The sequence below is a fragment of the Lactuca sativa genome, chromosome 2 (genome assembly GCF_002870075.4).
Source record: "Lactuca sativa cultivar Salinas chromosome 2, Lsat_Salinas_v11, whole genome shotgun sequence".
Classification (NCBI taxonomy): Eukaryota; Viridiplantae; Streptophyta; class Magnoliopsida; order Asterales; family Asteraceae; genus Lactuca; species Lactuca sativa.
Window position 1 is genome coordinate 179,797,366 of NC_056624.2, and position 25,234 is coordinate 179,822,599.

General features: G+C 32.8%; 1 protein-coding gene across 4 annotated transcripts; it reads left to right on the top strand.

The window, feature by feature from the left end:
* Nucleotides 1–11,758: 11,758 nt before the first annotated feature.
* On the top strand, nucleotides 11,759–13,764 carry LOC111876710 (LOB domain-containing protein 36). Of its 4 annotated transcripts, none has more exons than XM_023873285.3 (4): nucleotides 11,760–11,977; nucleotides 12,123–12,201; nucleotides 12,294–12,366; nucleotides 12,758–13,764. In XM_023873285.3, the coding sequence occupies exon 4, from the start codon at nucleotides 12,768–12,770 to the stop codon at nucleotides 13,575–13,577; it is 810 nt and encodes a 269-aa protein (XP_023729053.1). In that variant the 5' UTR covers nucleotides 11,760–11,977; nucleotides 12,123–12,201; nucleotides 12,294–12,366; nucleotides 12,758–12,767; the 3' UTR covers nucleotides 13,578–13,764. The 4 variants fall into 4 exon arrangements, with proteins under 4 accessions (XP_042755220.1, XP_023729053.1, XP_023729054.1 ...); XM_023873286.3 differs by lacking the exon at nucleotides 11,760–11,977 and adding an exon at nucleotides 11,998–12,014; XM_052768527.1 differs by lacking the exon at nucleotides 11,760–11,977 and having other exon boundaries at nucleotides 12,048–12,201.
* The last annotated feature ends 11,470 nt before the right edge of the window (nucleotides 13,765–25,234 follow it).

Here is a 25,234-nt window from a genome sequence, read left to right on the forward strand (position 1 = left end):
TCAGCTGCTGAAGGCCTCCTTGTAATGCCAATTAGTCACCACCTGAATACCATCACATGCAATGAGGCTCGGATAATCCTTCGAGTAAAAGTCTCGTCCCTACAACGGTTTGACTCAAACAAGAGCTGCGCAGTAGGGCCAAATCCAACACTCTGAGATTATTCAACCCTGATCACATGTAATGTGACGTATTCACCTAATGGCTAACTCCCATCACTTAGAGTTCTACAAAGCACGAAGCAAGCAACATTCGGATAAGGGAAACATACTCAGGCAAAACTATTCTCATAACAAGAAACTGCACTAGCATACAATGCTAAGCTCATACTATCAGGCATAACCTACACAGGCTATCCTACTACTGTCTACTCATTACTAGCATGAAATTCTTATCAAGCTGAAACACATAAAGCAGGCACATAAGGCATCATCCTAGATCCTTATTCCTATTCTAGCATGCTGTTCTACTGAAGCTGAAACTGAAACTGGAACTGAAACTGATACTGATACTGATACTGATAATCATAACATAACTTTTATGGGTAAATTGGGAGTACTTACTTGAGCTCGGCTGATTGCATGCACCACACCTTTTTTCTCTTTTCAAAACTCTTTTCGCTTTTTCTAAAACTATTTTCTTTATAATTTTTTCTAAAATTGTTTTCTTTTCTCAAATTCTTTTGTAACCATGGTTTTTCTCTTGAAAACTTTATACCTCCTCCTTAGTTTGAGTTCATACACACTCGGGAGTGCGCCCGAATCCCTCAAACCAAGGCTCTGATACCAACTTGTAACATCCCAAAAATACAGTCTGAAAATTTTGTTTTAAAATATTAATAAAACCATGTTCATCAATCGTCATATAAGAATCATAAACAATGTATCTCAAAATATCTTAACAATTGTCAAATATATCAGAGTATAAACATCCCAGGCTGAACAAATGGTGTGTGCACTGCAATCTTCCCGAGCTCCTCTTTTAAAAACTGAGTACCTGAAACCAAAACTGAAAACCATAAGCACGAAGCTTAGTGAGCTCCCCTAAACTACCACATACCATACAATAACATATAAAGCATCTACTGGGCCTTGCCCACTGCATCGGACCGAAGTTCGGAAACTAAACAGGGCCTTGCCCTCTGCATCGGACCGGAGTCCGGAACTAACCAGGGCCTTGCCCTTTGCATCGGACCGAAGTCCGGAAACTGCATCGGATCGGAATCCGGAACTAACCAGGGCCTTGCCCTCTGCATCGGACGGAAGTCCGGAACTAACTGCATCGGACCGAAGTCCGGAACTGATTGGGACCTTGTCCCCTGCATCGGACCGAAGTCCGAAACTAACTGAACATAACATAACATAAACATAACAACTAGCATGAATACATATACTGCATCCTGCATCGGAACAGAGTCCGGAACACATAACACAAAACATGCTTGAATCACAAAGACATCAAGCACTCTAACTACTGCATCTGACCGAGGTCCAAAACTAACTGAACATAGCATAACATAATCATAGCATATAATATAAACACATATACTGCATACTGTGTCGGACCATAGTCCGGAACACATAACTCATACCCTATCTGTATCACAAAGACACCAAGCATACTGAGTTACTGCATCGGACTGAAGTCCGGAACTATTGCTAACTAAACGGGCCGACATTGTGGCCGTAGACCCGTTCCTACTGGAAGGAAACTCACCTCACACTACTGAAGTCCCGCAGACACAATCCCACACTGCTGAAGTCCCGCAGACTCCACCCCAGCTGCTGGCTGACAGATTCCCGAACTGTCAACACCAAATAACACCCAATTAATAATTGGGTTCTAACACATACTATAAATACATGCTTTGGATAATTACTACATTACCCCTAGCTTGGCTTACCCAAGCCCAAGGCCCAAACCATAGGCCCAAAGTCAACTAGGGATCAAAGCCCAACATATGGCCCAATTTTCCAAATTGGGCCCAAACCTCTACATGGACATCCCTTAAGGCCCAATTGATCAGTCCAGTCCAACATGTATCATTCTAGGGCCCAATATCATACAACCATCTAGGCCCTAACTATGGCCCATGGAAAATTGGGCCCAATCCTTCATATGGGCCTTACTCTAAAGCCCAACTAATTACTCTAGTCCATTTGATTATTCTCGGATGGCCCAACACAAAGCCCAAGTGAAATTAGGGTTTCACATCAAATGATAACTAGGGTTAAGTGTTTCTTACTTAACCCACTAAGGACTTAACATACTAGGGACTTAATCCATTAAGTCTATTATTGCTTTGATTAATTTCTGCCAATGATTATTATTTAATATTTCACTTATTAAATAATTCTCGTGTGTCCTGATAAATTCTCAAATATTAATATTTCTCAATTAGCTCATTAAGGACTTAGTCCATTAAGTTCTTTACTCTACTAGATAAATGGCATGGAATAGTTTGGGCTTAATTCACAATCCAATCCCAATGGCCCAAAAGTGGGTCCAATAGGTCTAAGGCCCAATACTCATAATTAGGGTTTTCTAAACCCTAATTAGGGTTCCTCATCCAAACGTGGCCCAATAGGCCCAAAATAACTCTCTAAGCCCATTAGGGTTTTGCTTGTGGGACACCACCCACTACCACCTCGGGTAGTGGTGGTCCATGGCGGCTCACGGCGGCGGCCACCACCCTAAGGTGGTGGTTTTCCATTTCTTTTTTATTATTCAATTTGCTAATTACAATTATAGGGCTTTAATCCAAATACACACACTCACTAACACACACACACTAACTAATACACACACACCCAACCACACCATGGTGGCCGACGGCGATGCTTGGCGGCAGCCACCACCTCACGGTGGTGGCGATGACTTCTCTTCAGATTCCGACCAAAGACTCCTCACTCACACACTACATCACATACACACTAAAATAAACACCTAACGACAGCCCTTCATCGATCTTGAAAAAAAGAGTTGACAGCGGCAGCAGCCACCATGGCCGGCTGCCATGGTGGTTCCACATGGTGGTCTTCAGCTTCACGCAATATCAAGCGATGACGGTTGGGGGGAAAGGGAAAAGAAATAACAGCGACAACGGTGATTTGCATCAACATCCATTCCCGGTGGTGTACAGCGACGACAGAACTCTGGAGAGGCGGCAGCAGCGTCGTACATCGGTTGCTCGGAGTGGCGGCGGCCACTCGTCTGTTGGGAAAACGATGGCGAAGGGTGGTCAGAACGACGCCGAACAGTCGAGTCGGACCCTAAACATCGATAGCAAAAGAAGAAGGAGGAGGATGGCGGAAAATGACGACTCGCACACACCCGGAAGCCACGCTGTCGACTGCCATCGCTCGGAGATAAAAGCTATTACGCTCAGCGGCTCGGCTGGTCGGAAAAACGCGACCAAAAAGCGACTGCGACGTTGGTTGGGAGCAGTTGCCGTTGGCAGCCATGGGTGACCGGAGTGATGGCGGCTGGAAGCTAAACGAAAGGGAGAGGGTGACGGCTCCTTTAGGATGCTAGGGTTAGGGTTTGTAAAGCATATATACCCGACACATATAAAACAATTGCCATAATGCCAAGAATAGTCCCTCCGCCTTACTTTTCTTTCAAATGGAATCCAAAATTTACCACTTAAGTCCCTGCCCATAAAACTCTTTACAAGTTAAATCCGAAATTTACCAACAACCCCCCTTACTCCATAAAATCTCTTCAAATTAAGCCCCCAAAATTATCATTTAGCCCTTGCCTTCAAAAATATTTACAAAACAAATCTCGGACTTACACTTTTAACCCCCAACTTCTAAAATTCTTCACAAATTAGTCTGAACCTTATATTTATTAATTTATTTAAATAAACGAGGCGTTACACTTTTGTTTGAACTATGTTTAAACTATGTTTAAACTATTAGATTTCGTTTTTGAGCTACTTTTTGCTGTAGATATGAGCTAAAAACTCGTATCTTCTGTTTAGGGTAATTTATTACTATGATTTGATTTTGTGGTTGGATTAATTGAATTTGGTGATTTTTCTTTTGTTAATCTTGTTAAAGAACCTTATGTGCTAATTACAACTATTTTCTATTAATTAACTAGCACATTAAGTTGCATGAACATCTCTTAATTTCTAATCATATATGATTTGTGTGAAAACATTGTTATATGCCTAGGAATAGCGAACATGAAACTAGGGTTAACTAGAAAAAAGGTAGATTAATGTGTGAGCCTTGTGTGACGAGCCATCAACAAGAGGTTAATTTAATTACTAATTTGATTAGCTAATTACAAGTCTTACTTAACTCGAATCAATAAACTAAGAAACTCATTAGTTTAACCAATTGGCCATTGTTTGAATTAATTTGTTTTCTAAGGATTAGTAATAAGGAACGTGAACCTAATCACACTAATTGGTAGCCAATAACAATTAATCCATTGCACTTACCATAAAATCAACCATAGGAGTAAATGAATCAAACCTAAACAGAAGTCTTCTCCATTATTGAATTTGGTGATTGTTTATTTGCTTTAGTTGTTAGTTGCTTAGTTTGAGTTTTATTTCATTGTTAAGTTTCTAGTATTTCAAAACTAGAGAAAGCCCCTTTTTTATTACTTGTTTTATTTAGATAATATTAGCATTTATTATAATTGTTTACCATTCCCTATGTTCGATACCCTACTTGCTTGAATTATATTACTAATCGATAGGTACACTGCCTTTCGTGTGTTTATTTTGTGTCTAAGTTAATAAGATTAAACCTAGTGCATTTCACACACATCATCTCCAAATCACTTTTATGGTCCAAGTCTATAAATCCAACCAAGTTCGTATGTTGTGCATTTGTACCATACACCAGAAAAACATCAAAAGTTCCCTTCAAGTGTCACAAAGAAGTACCAACACGATTCGAATGACCACGATATAACAGCCACAAGACTTTCTTTAATATAGTGAGAAATGTATAACCACCCTGCTCTTCTATCACTCTGAACCTCCTTCCTTCTTATCTTCTTTTCAGCACCTAAATCAATCGTCACAATCTCATTCGCTAGGACCCAACACAATATTCTATAATTGCGAAAAGGGATGTCGTAATCTAATTGTAAAATATTTGAAGGTAGGTAAATGCTGATTTACCAATTTCCACCATGAAAAACGAATTGGATTATTAAGTTTTAATTGGATTGAAATTCCTAGATCCTTTGAGATTCATTGAACTTTTCAATAACATGTTTAAATCTCGATTGTGCCCTTCAAGTTTGTGACTGGGATGTCGAGGATCACAAACAAGGTGTGAATAACCATGCAAATTAGCTTGGTACACTCAATGTTACAAATCACCTAATCAATGTGTCGGTTAACCACACACGCTCCATTGATCTATGATTAACATCAAGCTACAATTTGCCACACATTGTCAGTCCCAGATTAGAGTGTCGGTTAACCACACACGCTCCACTAACGACTTAACAAGGTGCAAAGTGTAATTTCATGGATTAGCACCATTTTCACATTTTCCTAAAGTAACTAGGATTAGGAATTTACTAAAATTTTAGATACTTTATCATTATACTTTTAATGAGAATTAATGTCTTATCTTACCCGTTCGGTTAACGACCCTCCACTAGTTAAGAAAGCGGTGGGTGAGAGTGGACACCTATTGAACCACCATTTTATAGGCAGTAACCTTATACCCCCCTTATAGACCGACTTCGTGGATGAGGCCTACTAACGGTAAGACTGACTTGTATTATATATATATATATATATATATATATATATATATATATATATATATATATATATATATATATTAAACTTATAATATTATAAAGTATAAGGGTTGAATTTTAATTTTTAGAACTCTAGGGTTTGGAATTAAAGTTTCATTAGAGAGACTTTACAAATTCCAAAACTTTAGGGCAAGTTTTGAAACTTATCAAAACTCTTCGTTTCTATAACTTATGAGTTTTATTGCATTTTAATGGATGAAACCTTTCATTTTCCATAACTTAAGAACAAGTTATGGAGGTCATTAAAAGCATTAAGATTAACAATTTAACCAACAAAAATTTGTCATGTAATTTATTTATGATATAGTTAAACTCATAACACAAGATAATTCACATCAACAATTTTACAAGAAATTAGCCTAATCATATAATCTAATTCAAATCTTGAAATTTTGACAATTATCTTTTAATTGGATGAGGATGATCACTACCATATCAGAAAAAACAGATTTTATGATTCAAAACAGTTTGTGGTAATGATCCTAATCCAATTCTGGCCAAAAACCTCGAATTTCTGCAACCAACGCCTGCAACTCGTCGAGTTGCTCTGTTACTCAGTGGACTCGTCGAGTCAGTCAGTGGACTCGACGAGTTCATCAGTCAGAGGCCAGAAAATCGAATTTTCAACTTTAAAAAACAACAAGCATCAAGTATAACAGAAAACAATCCTAGGCTTTGATACCACTGTTGGGTTTTGAGCACTATAACAATCATATGGTTCACATGCAACCCTAGATGCTTTGGGTCTATGTTTTCTCTAATTATACATGCATATTTTTCAATTTTCCAAAGCATACATCCTAACTAGCATACAAATTGACATTTGAGCAATACAACTAGTTAGATGACTTACCTATTAGAATGACTTGTAGTTCTTGACCTTTGAAAGCTTAAGCACCTCAAGTGTGATGCCTCTAATGGTTCACAAACACCAATATGCAAGAGGAGGCTTGAGACTTAGCACAAAATCAATATCAAACTTTTTAGAATGATGGTGTGTATGTGTCTGTAACTAATTTTGGTAATGAGTGTGTGCTTTTATAATGTAGCAAATGTTAGGGTTACACCTTGTAAACCCTAATGACCTTTCATATTACTTAGGCTTCATGGGTTAAGCCTCCATGGACTATCTCATTGGTTTAGCCCATCCTAAATAACCATGGATCATTAGCACACACTATAAGAATAATTGATTTGCACAATCAATCCCCATATATTTAATTAGTCTCTTTTGATCACAAAATTAATTCCAAATTAATTCTTGATCAATACTAATTAAATAATATGATTTCATATTAATATGTTATACTTGTAATATATTAATAAATCATAAATAACCTTATTCTCAAAAGTCCATCCTATCAAATTGCACTGGTGAAGGCAACCCAAAAAGACCATGCTATAATCGGGTCAAGTACATCCCACTTATAGTTATGAGCTTAGAGACCAAATCCGTCAAAAATGACACCTTAAAGCTTGCATGGGGCTTCAATGGCCATAAAGTTTGCAAATTTATGACATGAAGGCCCTTGAAGGTCCTATATATGGAAGTATACTCACTTGGGACGTCCATTTCCCAATAACCATGCTACTTGGACCAAAAAAACAATGAAAGTGAAGATAAATAGATCTAAGCATACTATAGACAAGATAGGAGCTTTATACCTCTGATGAACCAGAAATGAAACTAGACTTATGGATCTACTCTTCTCCAACACTTCCTTGCTCCTTCTTCAAGTCTCTTCTTCTTCAAAACCTCAAGAATGCACCAAAAATGGCTCAAATCTCTCAAAAGTGTATTAGGGTTTTGTAGCTAGGGTTTGAGACTGCAAATGAGGCCAACCTTTGGACTTTAAGGTGTTTAAATAGGGTGCTAAACCCTGAAACTTAGGGTTTTATTCTGGCAGCCCAACTCGTCAAGTTTAGAGCATCAACTTGTCGAGTGTACTTTAAATCCCGCGTCTAAATTCCATTCATACTCGACGAGTTTGGGGCCCCCAACTCGTAGAGTTCCTGTACAAAAAATGAATAAATTGATTTAAAATACATACCAGGAATCTGGCGTTACACTTAGACCCATGCATTGTTGTCTTTCTCTATTTCTCATATTTGTTCTCTTTCTCTATTTCTCATCTTCGTTGGTGTCAGGGATGCCCTATATTATGCTTTCATAAATTGATAATCCATAACTCATTTGGTGTTTCTACCGATAAAGAAAGAGTGAAGACAAAAGGCATGTTCAACACAACTATATGGTAGTTGGTAGGTTGTAGTGTTTTGTTAAACATTATGTGAAGTAGCTTTTGGATTTGAAGCGTTTTGTTTAAACTAAACGCTAGAAGCTTGTAGTGTCAAACAAGAATTTCTGTTTAAAACGGAGTGTTTTGTCAAACGCTAGAAACTAAAAACTCTTAAACGCTTCCAAACGTTCCGTGCCGAATACGTTCAAAGACTATGAATAATCTACTCTAAAGGTAGCTGTGAGTATATGTAGCAAAAGCACGATAACATCAGATAAAAAAGAAAATAAAAACTTTATTATGATTTATTAAATAATATTTTAGCTTTTAATTTTCTATAGATATCAATAGAATTTATATTGATTCAATTGGAGAGGTTTTTATGTAATCTTGAAAATAAACACAAATGTATATACACATATACTGTGTAATTCAAAATCATAATGCATAATCTTATAACAATATTAACTAATTAATTATAATCATAACTATGAAAAAAAAAACTTGTTTATAAACTTTGGTTTCGGCCCCCTTAACAAGCTAATTCCCATCAAGTTAACATTTTGGCATGAAAAATCCGTTTGAATCTGCTTTACATATGTGTAAATTTAGACAAAAAGGGTATTTGATGTTGATTTTGTTTGTTATGTACCTATTTGTGAGACAAGCAAAAAGATGCTTAACCATTTACTATTTTTTGCCATGCTTGTATCTTATTTCATTTTGAGGCAAATTGATTGTTGATGGGATATAGATATTCCAAGATTCGTTATGATCTCAAATTGAATTGATTGGGTGGACAATCCGACCCTTAATGTGGCCCAAAGACGATGCTTAGATACGGTTGTTCTCACAACTTTATGGAATCTTAAAATCTTTAGTTTTCGTAAAGCTTTGAGTAAATTGACCGGCTACGTTGGATTTATAGTCCCATTATCATCATCTCTTCTATGTAATATAGTTCTTATGTAAATGTGTTTCTATATCTAAGCATCTTCTTCTAACTTTTTAATAAAATATTTTCTTTCAAAAAAATAAAAATAATTAGTTTTCAACCAAATACACTGTTTATCGTGATCTTTCAATAAATACGATCATCATAATTATTTATTAAACATACAAAAATGTGGGTTTTGATTTGTCAAATCTGGATTCTTAAAGACACGTAAATGTGTCTTTTTATATTTAATTCGTTTATTTTAGAGACACTATGTCAGTGTCAGCGACACATTTAATGCACTTACATCTTTGCAAACACCATTTCTAAAACAATTAAAAAATAATATGATTTACTACATGTTTTTTGCAAAAACCATTCACTTCAAATTTTAAATATTTTTTTTTGTATTTTTACTAAGAGAATAAGAACGAAATCTTATGATAGTTGTTTTAAATACATAAATAGAATTTATTTATTTGTTTTAATTAATTTATATTTTTTCTATAAAATGTTGCAGTCTGTTATATTCTTTTTGAAACCAACATAGTGGAAAGAATTCAAGTTAATATCTGAAAAATTATTTTGATTACTTGTCTAAATTACACGTTACGTTATATAGTCCATCCATTTATTTTCTAAAAAAAAAACTACATTCTGTGAAATACATAAAAATTATTTATATTAAAAGTGATTATAGTCTACAAGATTAAATCAACTTTTTCCTCATTAAATAACTATTTAAATACTCATATATTTAAATACTCATAAGTTATATGTATCAAATAAGTCATTGTAAATGTAGCTTAATAATATAAGCATGAACAAATTTTTGCATAAAAAATGAATAGAGAAACTTTTCTCGCGAAGGATCTTCTCCTTGCCCGGAGCGGGTCAACTCTCCAAGTTGTCCCTTACTTTTTGCCCAATGAATAAAAACTAATATACTTTCTATAATATTTAAATACAAACGTTTTTTTTAACACATTTTTAATAAATTATGAAATAATGTCCAAAGTGTTTGATATGTATTCACAAGGGAATATGTAGAAAATTTTTTTAACAAGGTGTGTATTTTTTCTTTTAAAGTTAAACATAAATAATAGTATAACATTAATTAAAAATTAAGAGCAATTTTTATCTAAATAAGAATACAAGGCTGTTAAATTTCGCGCCCCAAATGAACTACAAAACTCTTTCTGAATTATTTAATGCTAATTGTTGTATTTGAGATGTATTTTCCAATTTTAAGCTATTATTAACTGAATTATTATTATTATTATTATTATTATTATCTTATCGGGAATAGATAATTTCCTCCTCCTCCTTCGAATCGGTGAAGCACTGGAGGTGCTTCCCGATTTCTGATTCTAATCGTGCATCTCCTCCTTAATCCGACGAAGATGAGCACCGGGCGATCTTCCCCTTGATCTTCTTTGCTGCCGACGACAGGAGAGGAACGGAGAACCGTTGACTGCTTTCCTTCGCATCTTCCGCCATTGAAGAATTTTTCAATTGCAATTCTATCATCGGTCTCCGCCATTGAAGAATACAAGCAGCATAAGAGGGATGAGGTGGATTTCAACGTTTAGGAAAGCGGTTTTGTGGTTGTGAGCTTCTTGTAGGAGACGTTTCCATGGCGACAGAGTGGGTAGGGGATTGAACCTTGTGGTCCGGTTTGTGAACTTGGAGTAAAAAGGGTTTGAGGATTTTGGAGATTTTATTAGACAAGATTTAAGAGAGAGACTATGTCAAATATACTTATTTTATTTCCTTAATTAAAAGTATAAAAGGTCCACAATATCCTTAAATGATTTATTTAATTGTTTATTATTTCTTAAATTCTCATTGGTGCATTTAGGCACATAATACTTGTTAAAAACATTTAAACCTACCTCTCTCTCTCTCTCTCTCTCTATATATATATATATATATATATATATATATATATATATATATATATATATATATATATATATATGGTTAAGTTCAAATGAGAACAATATTTAATGTTAGAACGTGAGAACACTACTTTATGTTACTATTCTACTATGAATTTAATATGTATAGTATTGTAGTAATTATAATATGAATATATTCAATTTTATATTGCTATTATACTATATATATATATATATATATATATATATATATATATATATATATATATATATATATATATATATATATATATATATGTGTGTGTGTGTGTGTGTGTGTGTAGTAATTTAATAAATCCTAATGTGATTGTTGAATATATGATTGTTCATATATTCGGTGATAAATAACGTCATAAAGTTTTACATACAAAATTTTAATGTGAATATTAATATGTGATTATTCGTATATTTGTTGATGAAAAATGCCAAATTGTTGTATATACAAAATTTATAATAAAATAGTAAAAAAACAGTGTTTTCAGGTTCTCACATTAAATAGTGTTTTCATTTGAATCTTACGAAACGATTATGAAAATATAAAATATCAGTTTTAACAACCTTGTGTGAATGTGTGTGTGTATATATATATATATATATATATATATATATATATATATATATATATATATATATATATATATATATAATAGAATTATAGAATCTTAGGAAACGATTAAAATATAAAACATAGTTTTAACAACTTTGTGTGAATTTATATAATCTTTATTTATTTTGGAAAAATGTGAGAAGAGAAAGGGAAGGGTAATTATGGAAATAAAAAATAAACAGTACAGGGACAAAGAGGAAACTCAGGGGGCATTTAAGTCCTGGTTCAGAATCATGTAGGTCATGTCACTCTCTTCCTCTCTCACCATGCTGCAACAAACCCCCGAAACTTAATCCGACGGTCAATACTCTCCCTCACCGGAGGAGATACACATTACACCACACGCGCCCTCTTTCTCTCCCTCCCTCTCTCTCCTCTCCATCATCATTCATAATTTCATAATATATATATATATATCCATACACACAGACAAATGACGCCGTTTACGTCCAGGTAATGCTTCTCCTATCATCCTTCAAAACACTTGAGTGTATGTGTGTGTTTGTTTGTTTGTTTCTAGTTTGATTTCATGCCCTCTTAATTTTTTTTTTTTGAAAAACTGAACTGATTTCATGTTTCTACTCTCCATCTCCTTTAGGGTTTTATGAAGTTAGGATCAAGCGGTTGTAGACTTGTTGTGATACAACTTTAATTAGCTTCTAAATCTCTCTTTGAAGGTGCACAATTTACGTGAAATCTCTGCTGTTTTATACAATTCAGTGAAATGAGCTGAAGCAACTCATCTAACAAAATTTTACCATATCATTAGGTTTTCGTTTGGAGAAGGAAGAACAAGCGTGTGATCCAAACAGGTTTCGAAGAAAAAAAAATTAACAATAGAGGTGGGGTATAACTTTAGAAAGAATATCAATCTATTTTGTTTCAGTTCCAGATTTCTGTGGAATTTACATTCATCTCTCATCCTCTAAAACCTAGCTTCACCTCTTTCTTCTCCTTGTGTTGTGTTTTTTTGATTTTGTCATATTCTTACACTTGATTCATTCATTGATGTATAATTTAATAAGTCAGCCGTGTGAAATTAAAAACGTAACTAAAATGAAGCTTCTCTGAATTCAATTAACAATTAATATATATTCGTTTCTCTGATCACTCGCATGAATGTGTGTGTGTCTAATCACCATCAACAGATCTAGTCTGTCAACACGATCAATCACAATGATTTCCTTTCTTTTGTATATATTTTTATTTAATTAGTTAAATCTACTTTTGCAGTTGTGAAACTATGTATGCAGTTGTGAAGGTAAAGGAGAAAATGTCTTCGAATTCACCATGTGCAGCTTGCAAGTTTTTGCGTCGTAAATGCACACAAGAATGCGTTTTCGCACCCTATTTTCCACCGGATCAGCCTCAGAAATTCGCCAACGTACACAAAGTCTTCGGAGCAAGCAACGTCGCAAAAATCCTCAACGAGCTCAGCGCCACCCAACGAGAAGACGCCGTTAACTCCTTGGCCTATGAAGCCGACGCCCGCCTGCGTGATCCGGTTTACGGCTGTGTCGGATTAATCTCGATTCTTCAACACCGGCTACGACAAGTCCAGATCGATTTGGAAAACGCTAAACGGGAATTAGCTAATTACATCGGACCTTCGGCTATGCTTCCGATTTTGAATCAAGGGTTTATTCAACAGTCGGCTTTACCTTACAACATGCAGCCAGAGCCGGTTTTGGGGTTGACCGGACCGAGGAGTTTCCGGGAAGTTCAGCAGATTCTTCAGGATCATCAGCAACAGATTGGGGTAACTAACGGTGAGAGAGGACATCCGGAGGTGATAAGAAACTACGATCAGCAGCGGTCGTCGGGTGATCATTTGGGATTTTCCGGTGGGTTTGATGCGGTTTCAGCAGCGTCTGGGCAGGTGAGCGGCGGCGAGTTCAGCCACATGACCACCGCCGCAGCCATGACGCCGTCTTTATCACTTGGTGGCTCTTATGATAATAATATATATCAGATTCAACACCAGCCACAGCACAACCTTCACCGGCAACTGTTGCTCCACCGACAACCGCTGCCACCGCAAGGAGCCGAGTAACCGGCCGGGAAGGGAGATGCTTTGGACGTTGTTGATTTTTGTCGTACTGCCTTTCTCCACACAATTTTCTGTTCTTATTTAATTTTAAAATTGATTTAGTTTAATTAGTTAAATTGCCTTTTTTACTCTTTAGCGTATTTTATTTTACTACATTGTTTAATTTAATGTCTATTACCCTGTTAGTTAATTTATTTTATTTCATTTTTATCATACTCAAAAATTCAGATAAATTTTGAACATAAATGACCTAAAACGATCTGAATCCATGCAACATTTGCAAGCATTATAAGTATTTTAACTTATTTTTTTCTACAAACATGATAAGGAAATAATATATAAAGTTTATAAAAAAAAAATCAATTTGTTACAATAGAATATAATAAACAAATAATATATCAAGTTTATAAAAGCACATCAGATTTTGTGACGTCGTCGATGATAAGAAAACAATAGATCAAGTTTATAAAACTACATCAGGTTTTGTATAACTAGTTGATTTAGGTTTTTAAGTTCAAATTCATGCATATATGCATATGATAGTATCATAAATTTATGAGTCATTTTTGCAAGTTGGACAAATGACGACAGCTTTGATATTATGCATGTAATATTTTGTACATATTCTCCCAACAATCATAAAAAATGTTAAAAACATATGGAAAAGCAAGTTGACTTTTTCTTTTTGGTTTTTCTCTCAACTTATCTTGTTTTTATTTAGAAAGTAACGAAACAAGTGTTATTCCATAAAATGTCAAATATGGAATACAATATCAACAAATATCAACAAATGATTGCATTTAGATTTTGATAATAAAAAAAAATCAAATATCTTTTCATTTTTTGTTTTTATTGTATTTCTACTCACTTATCGGTTAAAATAAATGTTAAAATCAAAACAACAGATCAAAAAAAAAAGTTAATAGATTTCATATGGTAGACTAAAAGTAAAAATCTATTTAATTTCTCTTATATAAACGAGCACTCAATCTAACATAATAAATAAGAATGATTTTGTCACATGTCCTTCTCTCATTCAATTTGCTACATGTCATTTTGTCATAATTTAAAGATATATTTATTTTCCACTTGTCATTTATTTGATTTTCCATTTCTAATATATTATTAATTAGTTTCCATAAATTAAACCTATCATAATAATATTAATTTTAAATTTTAAATTTTAAATTTCAATTTCAATTTCAAATAAATTTACACTTTAAACCTTTGTTTTTAACATTTTGTTATAATTAACCTGTTTAGTATACGAGTTTGATAACTAAACAATAATTTTTATTTATTTATTTTTTGCATGTTTTTTCTCATAATTTTTATTTATTTCAAATTTCGAATTTAAATAAACTTTTCATTTAATCGTTTTTATTTAACATTTTGTTTTAATCAACCCGTATAATATACGGGTTTCACAACTAGTTTTCTAAAATATCCTTTTAAATTTGCAATATAGATTTTTTTTGACAAAAGTAATTTCGTGAATTCAAATCATCGAAAAATATGTTAAATTCTGTAAAATTAGAACTACCATCTTTATAATCTCTCGCAAACAATTTGTAAAAATAAAGTTAATTTCGCGGACCCTAAACGGAGTTGTTTGTATCTTTTTTCACAAGCTCTAATTAATCACATTAACACTTGTTTGTTAGGGGGTGTTTGGATAAATTGGTTTATAGCTTATTAGCTTATTCCGGTGGGAATAAATAGTCTTTGCAAAAGTGTTTGTGGTGGGAATAAACAATAAGCAATAAACATTAAGCAAGATGAATGCTTATTAAAATCAGCTTATTAAGTTTATTCCTATTACAATAAGCTGATTTTTATGAATTTATATCCAAACACTTAAACTTAGGCCCCGTTTGATAGAAGTTGATTGAAAAAGTGTTGACTGAGAAATGCCTGTCTGGGTAAGTGAGTAAGAAATCATGTTGTTTAATTGTACATTTAACTGAATGTGCTGACTAATAAAAAAATGACCATTTTACCATGCTATTGTATATAGTGATGGATGAACTTGCTGAATAATTATAAAAACATACAAATTGTCATACAAAATGTGAATTACACACAAGTAATTTAAAAATCCAAATAAAAATTATCATACAAAATGTAAATTAAACCTAAATAATTTAATATCCAAATAAAAACATAATGAAATTTAAAATAACATAATAATTTAATATAAAGTATGTGAAAGTAGTTGATTTGCAATCTGATCACGCAAAACACGCATATATTAAACGACTTCTGGACCCCATTTTTATGTCTTGTATGTTTTCTCTATCAATTCCCCCACCTTGGACGTCTGAAGTAACCATAGTGTTCTCCACAAAATTTGTAAACAAGTCATCTTCTATATTGTATTTCCTTATAAAATTATGGTCCGCGACACAATCAATGATTATGTCTCTTTGCACTATAAAAGGATAAGGAGCCATTTGTTTTAAGATAGGGAATCTCGCATTCAATACACCATAAGCACGCTCAATAACATTTCTAAGTTGTGCATGAGCATAATTGAACCTTTCTTTTCTAGTTAAAGGTCTGCCTCTTTGAAAATCGGCTAACCAATACCTAGTATTGTGGTATGGAACCATAAACCCACGAGTGTTTGTATATGCGGCATCACAAAGGTAATATTTATCTGCAAATGAGTGTGAAACATATTCTATAAAGAAGATAAATAATGCAAGTTATGTAAAGATTACAAACCTGGTGGAGGACATGGAAATCCTGAAGTCAGATCGAATGCAACTTCTTTCAAAACTCTTGAATCATGTGCAATACCCTCCCATCCAGCCCAAACAAATGTGAATATCATATCAAAATCACAAATTCCTATTACATTTTGAAAACATTCTCCTTTTCCTCTTCCCCTATAATGAGTTTGTTGATCAACGACTACAACCACATGTACCAGAGTTCCATCTAATGTACCTATTGCTCCGGAAAAAATATATTTTAATCGTTTATGTTGTTCTGAGTTATGTTGCGTTAAATTAGGAGTTGTTGGTACTATAATTTCTTTTGCAAAACACATCATTGCAGTTAGGGCCTCGTGAAAACATTGATGAATTGTTTGTGTGGAGTGATAAAATCTTCCCTTACCGCGCGAAAACATTCATTATGTCCTATACCATGTAAGAAAATAGCCATCTTCTCTTCAATGCTTATTGTCCTACTAGGTTGCAACGAATTTTTTTGGTAAGATGGTTAAATAATAAGGCAAATGCCTCTTGTGTAAGACGCATCATATCGTAACATTATGTAGGGTCTTCGTACATCAAATCTTGCGTATACGCATACACGTTTGAATCGTTATCTCTAATTCTATGAATTTTGATTAGCCTGCGCCAGTTTGACCTCAACCAATAAATTACAAGTAAATGAAAAGCTACAACTTCACCATCAGAAACCATATTTGACCTGTTACAAGCAATTATGTAACATGTTAAAGTAATACATATTTGTGCACCAAAAAAGTCATCAAACATCACAAGAGTAACAAAAAAAAATCATCAAACATATTCAAAGTAAGAAATATCATATAACAAAAAAAGTCATCAAACATAGCATCCAAAGTACCATCCAACATAACAAAAAAGTCATCAAACATAGCATCCAAATGTCATGCAAGTAACAAAAAGTCATTCAACAAAAAAACTAGTAAACATCATCAAAGGTAACCATACTTCTTACCCGCACCCATCACCCACGACTCACAACTAGTATGTGAAAGTCGTAACCAAACTTTCCTAACATCGGAACTTTCACAAAATAGCAAAAGAGCAGTCTTGTGTCTTTTATCTTCTTCTCCCCATTCCATTTTGTTCAATTTCTCCATACATGCATCAACATCCTTATCCATTTCATTTTTTTCAATTCTTTCATTTTTTTTACACTAACGACCTTGCAAGCTTGACAATCTCATCCTCAACTTCTAATTTCCTTGCATCTCTTTTTTTTTTCCACCAACTCTTTTGTTCCACCAACTTCCTTATTTTTTGAACGCCTCGAAGATTCTTCACTTGCACCTACGTGTTGTGTTGAGGTTTCCATTGGAAGATCATCATCAAAATCATGGGCAATAAACTCTTCTATAGGATGAGGGAGTGTAGAAGATGGCCCCTAACTTTGAAAGTCAGTTGAGGTCGACCCTTCAAATAGTTGGGTGCAAAGATCAGGGTACATTAGAGGTCTAGTTTTTAATGACATCACGAACTTGTTCAACTGTTTACAATTTTTGTAAATATTAGTATTTGTTATAAAAATAATGATACTAGTATTTGTTATAAAAAGTATTACCTTTCCCTCTTCCTTCCGTTGTTCATCGGTCAAATTAAATTTATTTTTTATAGGATCATATATATTGTTAGTTTTGTTTTTCAATTTCACCCAAGCAACATATTTTGATTTGTAGTAGTCAAATTGGTTTCTCGTTTACTTCTGATCAACCTCTTTACCGTGTTCGTTTATCATTTTTTCGCGTGTTGTCTTCCATGAACTTTCCTTAAGCCCAGAAGCCTCACGTGTTGGTTATTTTGATAACCAAAAACATAAACGCGGAAACTTTAGATCTTAATCTCGAATCTGTTAAAAGAAAACTTCAAACCTGAAATAATGATCACATACCTGATTTCATTATGATCTTCGTATCTGAAGAGCTAGGGTTGGGTTTTCCAGTTGATCACAAGAACCCTCTCTAAATCCCACAGCAAACCCTAAACCGATTTTCTTATATGTATTTTCGTATATAGTAAATTTGCTTCTCATCACGTATTTATATATATGGAGATATAACCGAATGTGAGAGATATTAGGGATTTAGAAGATCTTGAGTCAAACCGGGAACTCAACCCACAAGATAAACATGGTAAGTGTATATCTTTATTGATTAATAAAATCAGTCCATCAACAATTTTATATAATTTCCATAATAATATAAAATTAATGATAACATTATTTATATATATTTATTAGTGGTCCCAAAATATCCAACAATCTCCCACTGGACCACGAATGCATAAACTTATATATAACTATATAAGCGCTTTAATGAATCTTATCATACTATTGGTACCTTTAAACAATCTTGTCCACTAATCATACAAGTATAGGATCAAAGCGGTCTTCGTTACAATTTACGCAACTAAACCCATTAATGGTCACATATACATATATAACTAACGACATAGATTAAACATGACGTGTGGTTTTAAAATCTAAATAGATTTCCAACGAGTTCCTCTTTAAATTGAAGTGAGATCAAACTTCAAATAAGTGCAACTAATAATGAAGTTAACCGAATTCTTAATTCTGTACAGAAAAACATAATTGTTCTTAAACAAAACATAAAGCACCATAAAAATCCCACTAAAACCAAATATCACACCAACGTGTGTAGTATGCTCATGAAAGACTTAGGGAGGTAATCCCTTTATGAGCGGATCCGCTTTCATGGAGTTTGTTCATATGTGATATATATATATATATATATATATATATATATATATATATATATATATATATATATATATATTTCCATTTTGCACTATTGTATTAACAGAAGGAAATTTGATGTCAATATGCTTTGACTTAATAGAACTTCTGTTATTAGAATATAACATTGTTGACTTATTGACACAACTTTAGTGGTCTTTCAATACCAATAATGTGTAGCCTCGTGACAAATTTCCACAACCATATTTCATGCTACAAATTATGTTGCCATTATGGAAGAAGCTACTGAAGTCTATTCCACGAAATGGCTTATCATGCTAAAATGTAAAAGTATCCCGATGAGGATCGATAACTATTTTGGCATCTAATAAAATCAGATTCATAATAAAAATGATCTCCAAAACATCTGATTTCCTATGATTGAGCATATAGCGTTTTGTTATATATAGATATCTTAAAATCCATTTGGCTACTTTCTTATGATCCAAAATTAGGTTCGTAGATATCTGCCCAAAACCAGAAAGATAAATTTATTCCCACTTAATTTGTGATACACAAAATCATTTATTGTATTTATCTCAACACCAAAAGAGATAATAAATTGATGAAAAATGTGGTACCACACATAGGATATCCAAAGTTGAGGTTGTTGAGTTTGTGTATTCTGAGTAGGAGATTGAATAACATTATCAATCATTGATTCATAATCTACATATTATCGAAAGCAATAATAGGAATCAAGATTGATTCCTCCTTAAGGACAATATTTTAACCTTGTTTCTCCCCCAAACTCAACATCCTCAAATAATGTTGTTATATCCACAATGCAAGGTCAACATCCAAGCAATTGAGAACTAACATAATGCATTCGTTCTATTACTTAAAGTTAATCTTATTGAGTACATAAATCATAAATGTGATCAATGTTAACAAATATAATACCATAATTCACACATAAACAAATCTATTTTTATGCTCATTAATCCATAAACCGTAATCAATAAATTCAATTTATTACATCGTTACAAGGTATTAACACAACATTAATATCAAGTCTTTAGACAGTAATACTAACTTGCAGGAGATATCCTTGTTTTAGAGATAAACATTAACAATAAATCATGTCAATTAACAAGTCCCTCTTTGGATTGACTTTATTAATCACATGGATCATCACCACATATATGTTTATTCGGCCAAATATCAGTCTGCCTTTGGGTCGGCTAATACCCGCATTAATAAACACATAAACTATAAATTTTGATAATAAGAATTGACAATATATCATGTCAATTAATAAGCCCCTCTTTAGATTGACTTATTAATGACATGTAACATAAAAATTGTCAGATATTTAATATCAAACATGTGTTTATCCAACCAAATATTAACCTACTTTTGGGTCGATTAATATCCGCATTAATAAACACAAACCATAAAATTTAACTTCTCTGTAATTAATTTTCACAAAAGAGATCACTTTGGAAATATATTGTGTCAATTAATTTACTCTGAAAATAAATAAACATGTCATAATTGTAGTTTATTGACAATAAACCTGAAATATATTAAATGTATCTACCTTTAGGTCAAACACGATAAACAATATCATAAAATCTTTAATGAATTTACAACCAAATTGATTAAAATAATAAAGATTATTTTGGTAAATTATTGTGATTGTTAATATATTAGGTAGCCCAAAACCAAAGCATATAATGCATAAGGATAATTCTACTCCAATAATACTTTATAGGGATAATGACTTGATAGGGTAAGATACTTTTTGAAATGTACACATTTAGTCCTTATTCTTTTTTTGTTGTAAAATAAACCCTTATACTTTAATAATATGTACACATTAGGTCCTTTTCACCGGATTCTACAGGTTTTGCTGACGTGGAGGGTTTATTTTACAAAAAAAAATAGAATAAGGACTAAATGTGTATATTTCAAAAAGTATCTTACCCTATCAAGTCATTTTCCATTTCTTTTATTTTGTTGAAATGAAATACGCAGGTGGCATCCACATATCCACAACGAGATTTTTCCAACTTTTATTCATCATGAAAAAGAGGGAGAACCCCGATCTCCGGCAACTCCTTTGTGTGTTCCTACACATCACTGGTAGCAAGGAGGAATGATGGCAAAAACAGCAAGGTCGAAGGGGGAGGCAGGAGGAAGTAGAGACAGTAGTTGGCGGCGAGGAGCTGCTCTGGTAGCCCCCTCGTCGATTCTTTCTTCTTTTTCTGGCAACATATCTCAAAGATGGAGGCAAAGAGAGACAGATCGGAGAAACACAACAGGTAAAGGGTGTTTGGCTGTTGTTGTTCGACCGGAAGGAAGAGAGACGAGAAAGAGAAGGGTCGCCGCCCTTTTCTTGTTGTTGGAGGATCACCCACCTCCGGTGACTAAGCTAATTAATTGCTATTTAGTGCCACTTGTGCTTCCACATCAGCAAAACCTGTAGAATCCGGTGAAAATGACTTAATGTATACATATTAATAAAGTATAAGGGTTTATTTTACAAAAAAAAAAAAAAAAAAAAACAAGGACTAAATATGTACAATTCAAAAAGTATCTTACCCTATCAAGTCATTTTCCCTAAAAGAAAATTCGTATATGACCGGTATACCGAGTATAGACGGTCACAAGGATTGCATTGTTACAAAAAATAAAGTATAAGAGTTTATTTTACAAGAAAAAAAGAATAATGACTAAATGTGTACATTTCAAAAAATATCTTACCTAATCAAGTCATTTTCCCTACTTTATAATAAAGTCTAAAAGCTTAATTTGTAACCATAATTATCCTATTAACGAAACGACAAAGCAATAACATATTGTTTGAAACTTGGAGGAGAAAAATTAGCATTATTTAATCACGTACAAAATCACAAAAGCATTGTAAAATGCACAAACTTAAAAGAAAATTAATCTATATGTGATCCAGAATATGAAGCAGGTGTGATACTAAAACACCCATTATGCTATTTGATTAGTTTTCTAGAACCCAAAATTTGATATAATCTCTTGTTTTAAATTGAAGTCATATCTACTTTAATAAATGAAAATCTTTTTGCCACATGATACACTCTTATTGATTTTGTTACTTGTCATTTTGTGGTTATTTTCAATTAAATTTTTTCCACATGACATTTTGTGGTTGTTTTCATTTTTATTAAATTTCATATAATAATTTATTAAATGTATTAATTTCAATAAATGTAATAATAAATGCATATCAATTTCATTAATTGATTTTCTTTTTAATTCCAAATTTTCAAAATTAAAACTCCATTAGTTTTATTTGTTTATTTATCTAAATTATATGTTTAAATTTAAAGGAGAAAAACACTTTAATTTTAATAATTCAATATTTTTCTAACTTTTTTTTTTATAAATTTAAACTTCTTAAATTTTTAGAATTTTATATTTTTTTTAAATGAACCCATGTAATACATGGGTCTTACACCTAGTGTGATATAACATATTCACGTGAGCGGTTGTATAGTCCAAAAAAAAAAATGCCGACATCCAAACATTAACCTCATAGGGACTAAAGAAAGTTATTGGCGCTTAAAATTAAAAGTCCTTAAAAATGAGTTGTGTCACCTTTCACCCAAATTATACATAACACATGTAAAACTTAAACTTATAAATTATAATAATACAATATAATAATAATACTTGCATATCCATAGGTCCCCAAAATAAAATAGAATTGATATAAATGTGATCATTTCCTAAATAAAACATAAGGTTATTGATTTCTTTCTTGTAAAATTGATTACAAAAAATCCATATAAATGACATGTGATCACTTCCTAAATAAAACATAAGACAAGTGTCACTCTAATACAAGTCCTCATTAATATTATGTCATATGTCATGTAAATATATTAGGCAACCATTTCAAAATTCAAATTTATATTTTCTAATTATATGTTAAATTTGAAGTTATAATAACTTTAAAAATTTGATATATCTCTTAATTAATAATTTATTTAAAATCATTTATTTAAAACAATTGATTAATAATTATATATTTTTAATATGAAAGTTTAATTAATTTTATAACCGTGGTTTCCACAGGTTATAAACTAGTTATACATATTTAAATTGACCCTATCATAAATTAAACATATAATCTCATTAAAAACTAAAAGACATAAGAAAAAATATCATTGAAATCATAAATACGTGTAAAGATTTCAAACTAAAAACATGTGTTTTAAATTAAACCTAATGGAGTCATTCACAGAGGACAAAAGTCATATAAAACAAAATGTATACAATTCGCATCACAGACTTTAGTAAAGAAAAAATAACAACAATACGTGTTTTTAAAAAAATATACACATGTCCTTCTTCCAAGTGATCAACAAAAAACCTCCATCTTTTTTTTTTTGGAGTCATGGACAAAAAATGCACATAAAAGGGAAGATCGACGCCAATGGAAGAAACGGGTATCTTTAATTCAAAAAACAATTTTATAAATTTCTAATAACATATTCGAATAGGCTCTGATACCAATTGTTGGTTATTTTGATAACCAAAAACATAAACGCGGAAGCTTTAATTCTTAATCTCGAATCTGTTAAAAGAAAACTTCAAACCTGAAATAATGATTACATACCTGATTTCATTATGATCTTCGTATCTGAAGAGCTAGGGTTGAGTTTTCCAGTAGATCACAAGAACCTTCTCTAAATCCCACAACAAACCCTACACCAATTTTCTTGTATGTATTTTCGTATATAGTAAATCTGCTTCTTATCACGTATTTATATAGATGAAGATATAACTGAATGTGAGAGATATTAGGGATTTAGGAGATCTTGAGTCAAACCGGGAACTCAACCCACAAGATAAACATGATAAGTGTATATCTTTATTTATTAATAAAATTGGTCCATCAACAATTTTATATAATTTCCATAATAATATAAAATTAATGATAACATTATTTATATATATTTATTAGTGGTCCCAAAATATCCAACATCACAACCATGAGTGGTTAGTTTTTTTTTGGAACATGCTAGAATTTTATTGACCAAACTAGGCAAGATACCGGGAAGAAACCACCAAACAGAAGAAAACAGAAAAAACACCAAAATATGACAATTTACAAGATGGTGAATGGGTTACAACAACATTTCACCCAATCTCCATTTCCCATTTTGCCCCTATGTTTTACCCATCTGAACACCAATGAGATCACGTTATCAGCTGTTTTAGCCGGTTTTGAAGGAGTGTTATTAAATACTATGTCGTTCCTCGCCCGCCAAATACACCAAATAGTACCATAAATAACACTTAGGAAGATTTTCTTTTTCTTTGGCCTGTTCCCCCATTTAGAAGCAAAATCAAGTAATTCAACCACTAAAGCGAATTTTTGAGGCTCAATGCCACACCACTCAAATATCAACCTGAATGTTTCCTTCGAGTATGAGCAATTTGCCAAAAGATGGTCCGTCTTTTCTAAATCCGATTGACACAAAGGGCACGTTACCGAATTAACATTTATTCCCCTATATAAAAGAGCATCTGTTGTAGGAATTCTATCCATGGACACCCTCCATAAAAACACCAATATTTTTAGTGGCATCATGTGAATCCATTCGATCCGTTTTGGTGATGAAACCCCCAATGCCAAATCCGCCTGATATCTAAGTATATCCACCCTAAAAATTCTATCTTGTGTAAGTGAAAATTTCCAAGAGCCTAGCGCACTTGAGAAAATAATGTTGCGTATAATTGTCTGAAGTTGAGACAACTCCATCAATTCAACATGGGAGGATGGGGCTTTCTTCCATTTCGCCAAAAAACCTTCTTCATCTCTCATTTCCAAAATTCATGTTGACTTCTTCTTATCAAGCTTGAATATGTTAGGAAACCGAGAGGCTAAAGGTTCCACTCCAATCCATGTTTCATGCCAGAAACTAGTATGTTCGCCATTACCTACCTTCACCACAAACATGCATCAAGAAAGGTTTTATCCTCACTCTCGCTCCAAACAAACATCCTAAAACATAAATAACAAGCTAACATAAATATCTAAACATAAACAGTTTTCTACCAATGAGACCAAAATAATCCTAAATAACAATAGCACAATCAAAGTCAACAACTTTCTACCAATTTCATAACTTATACATAGAAAAAAATGCTGATTTCAT

Coding starts and splice junctions, on each gene's coding strand:
- LOC111876710 (XM_042899286.2), top strand. CDS start 11,958: ATGACGCCGTTTACGTCCAG. Junction 11,978..12,757: donor ATGACGCCGTTTACGTCCAG/GTAATGCTTCTC, acceptor CTACTTTTGCAG/TTGTGAAACTATGTATGCAG.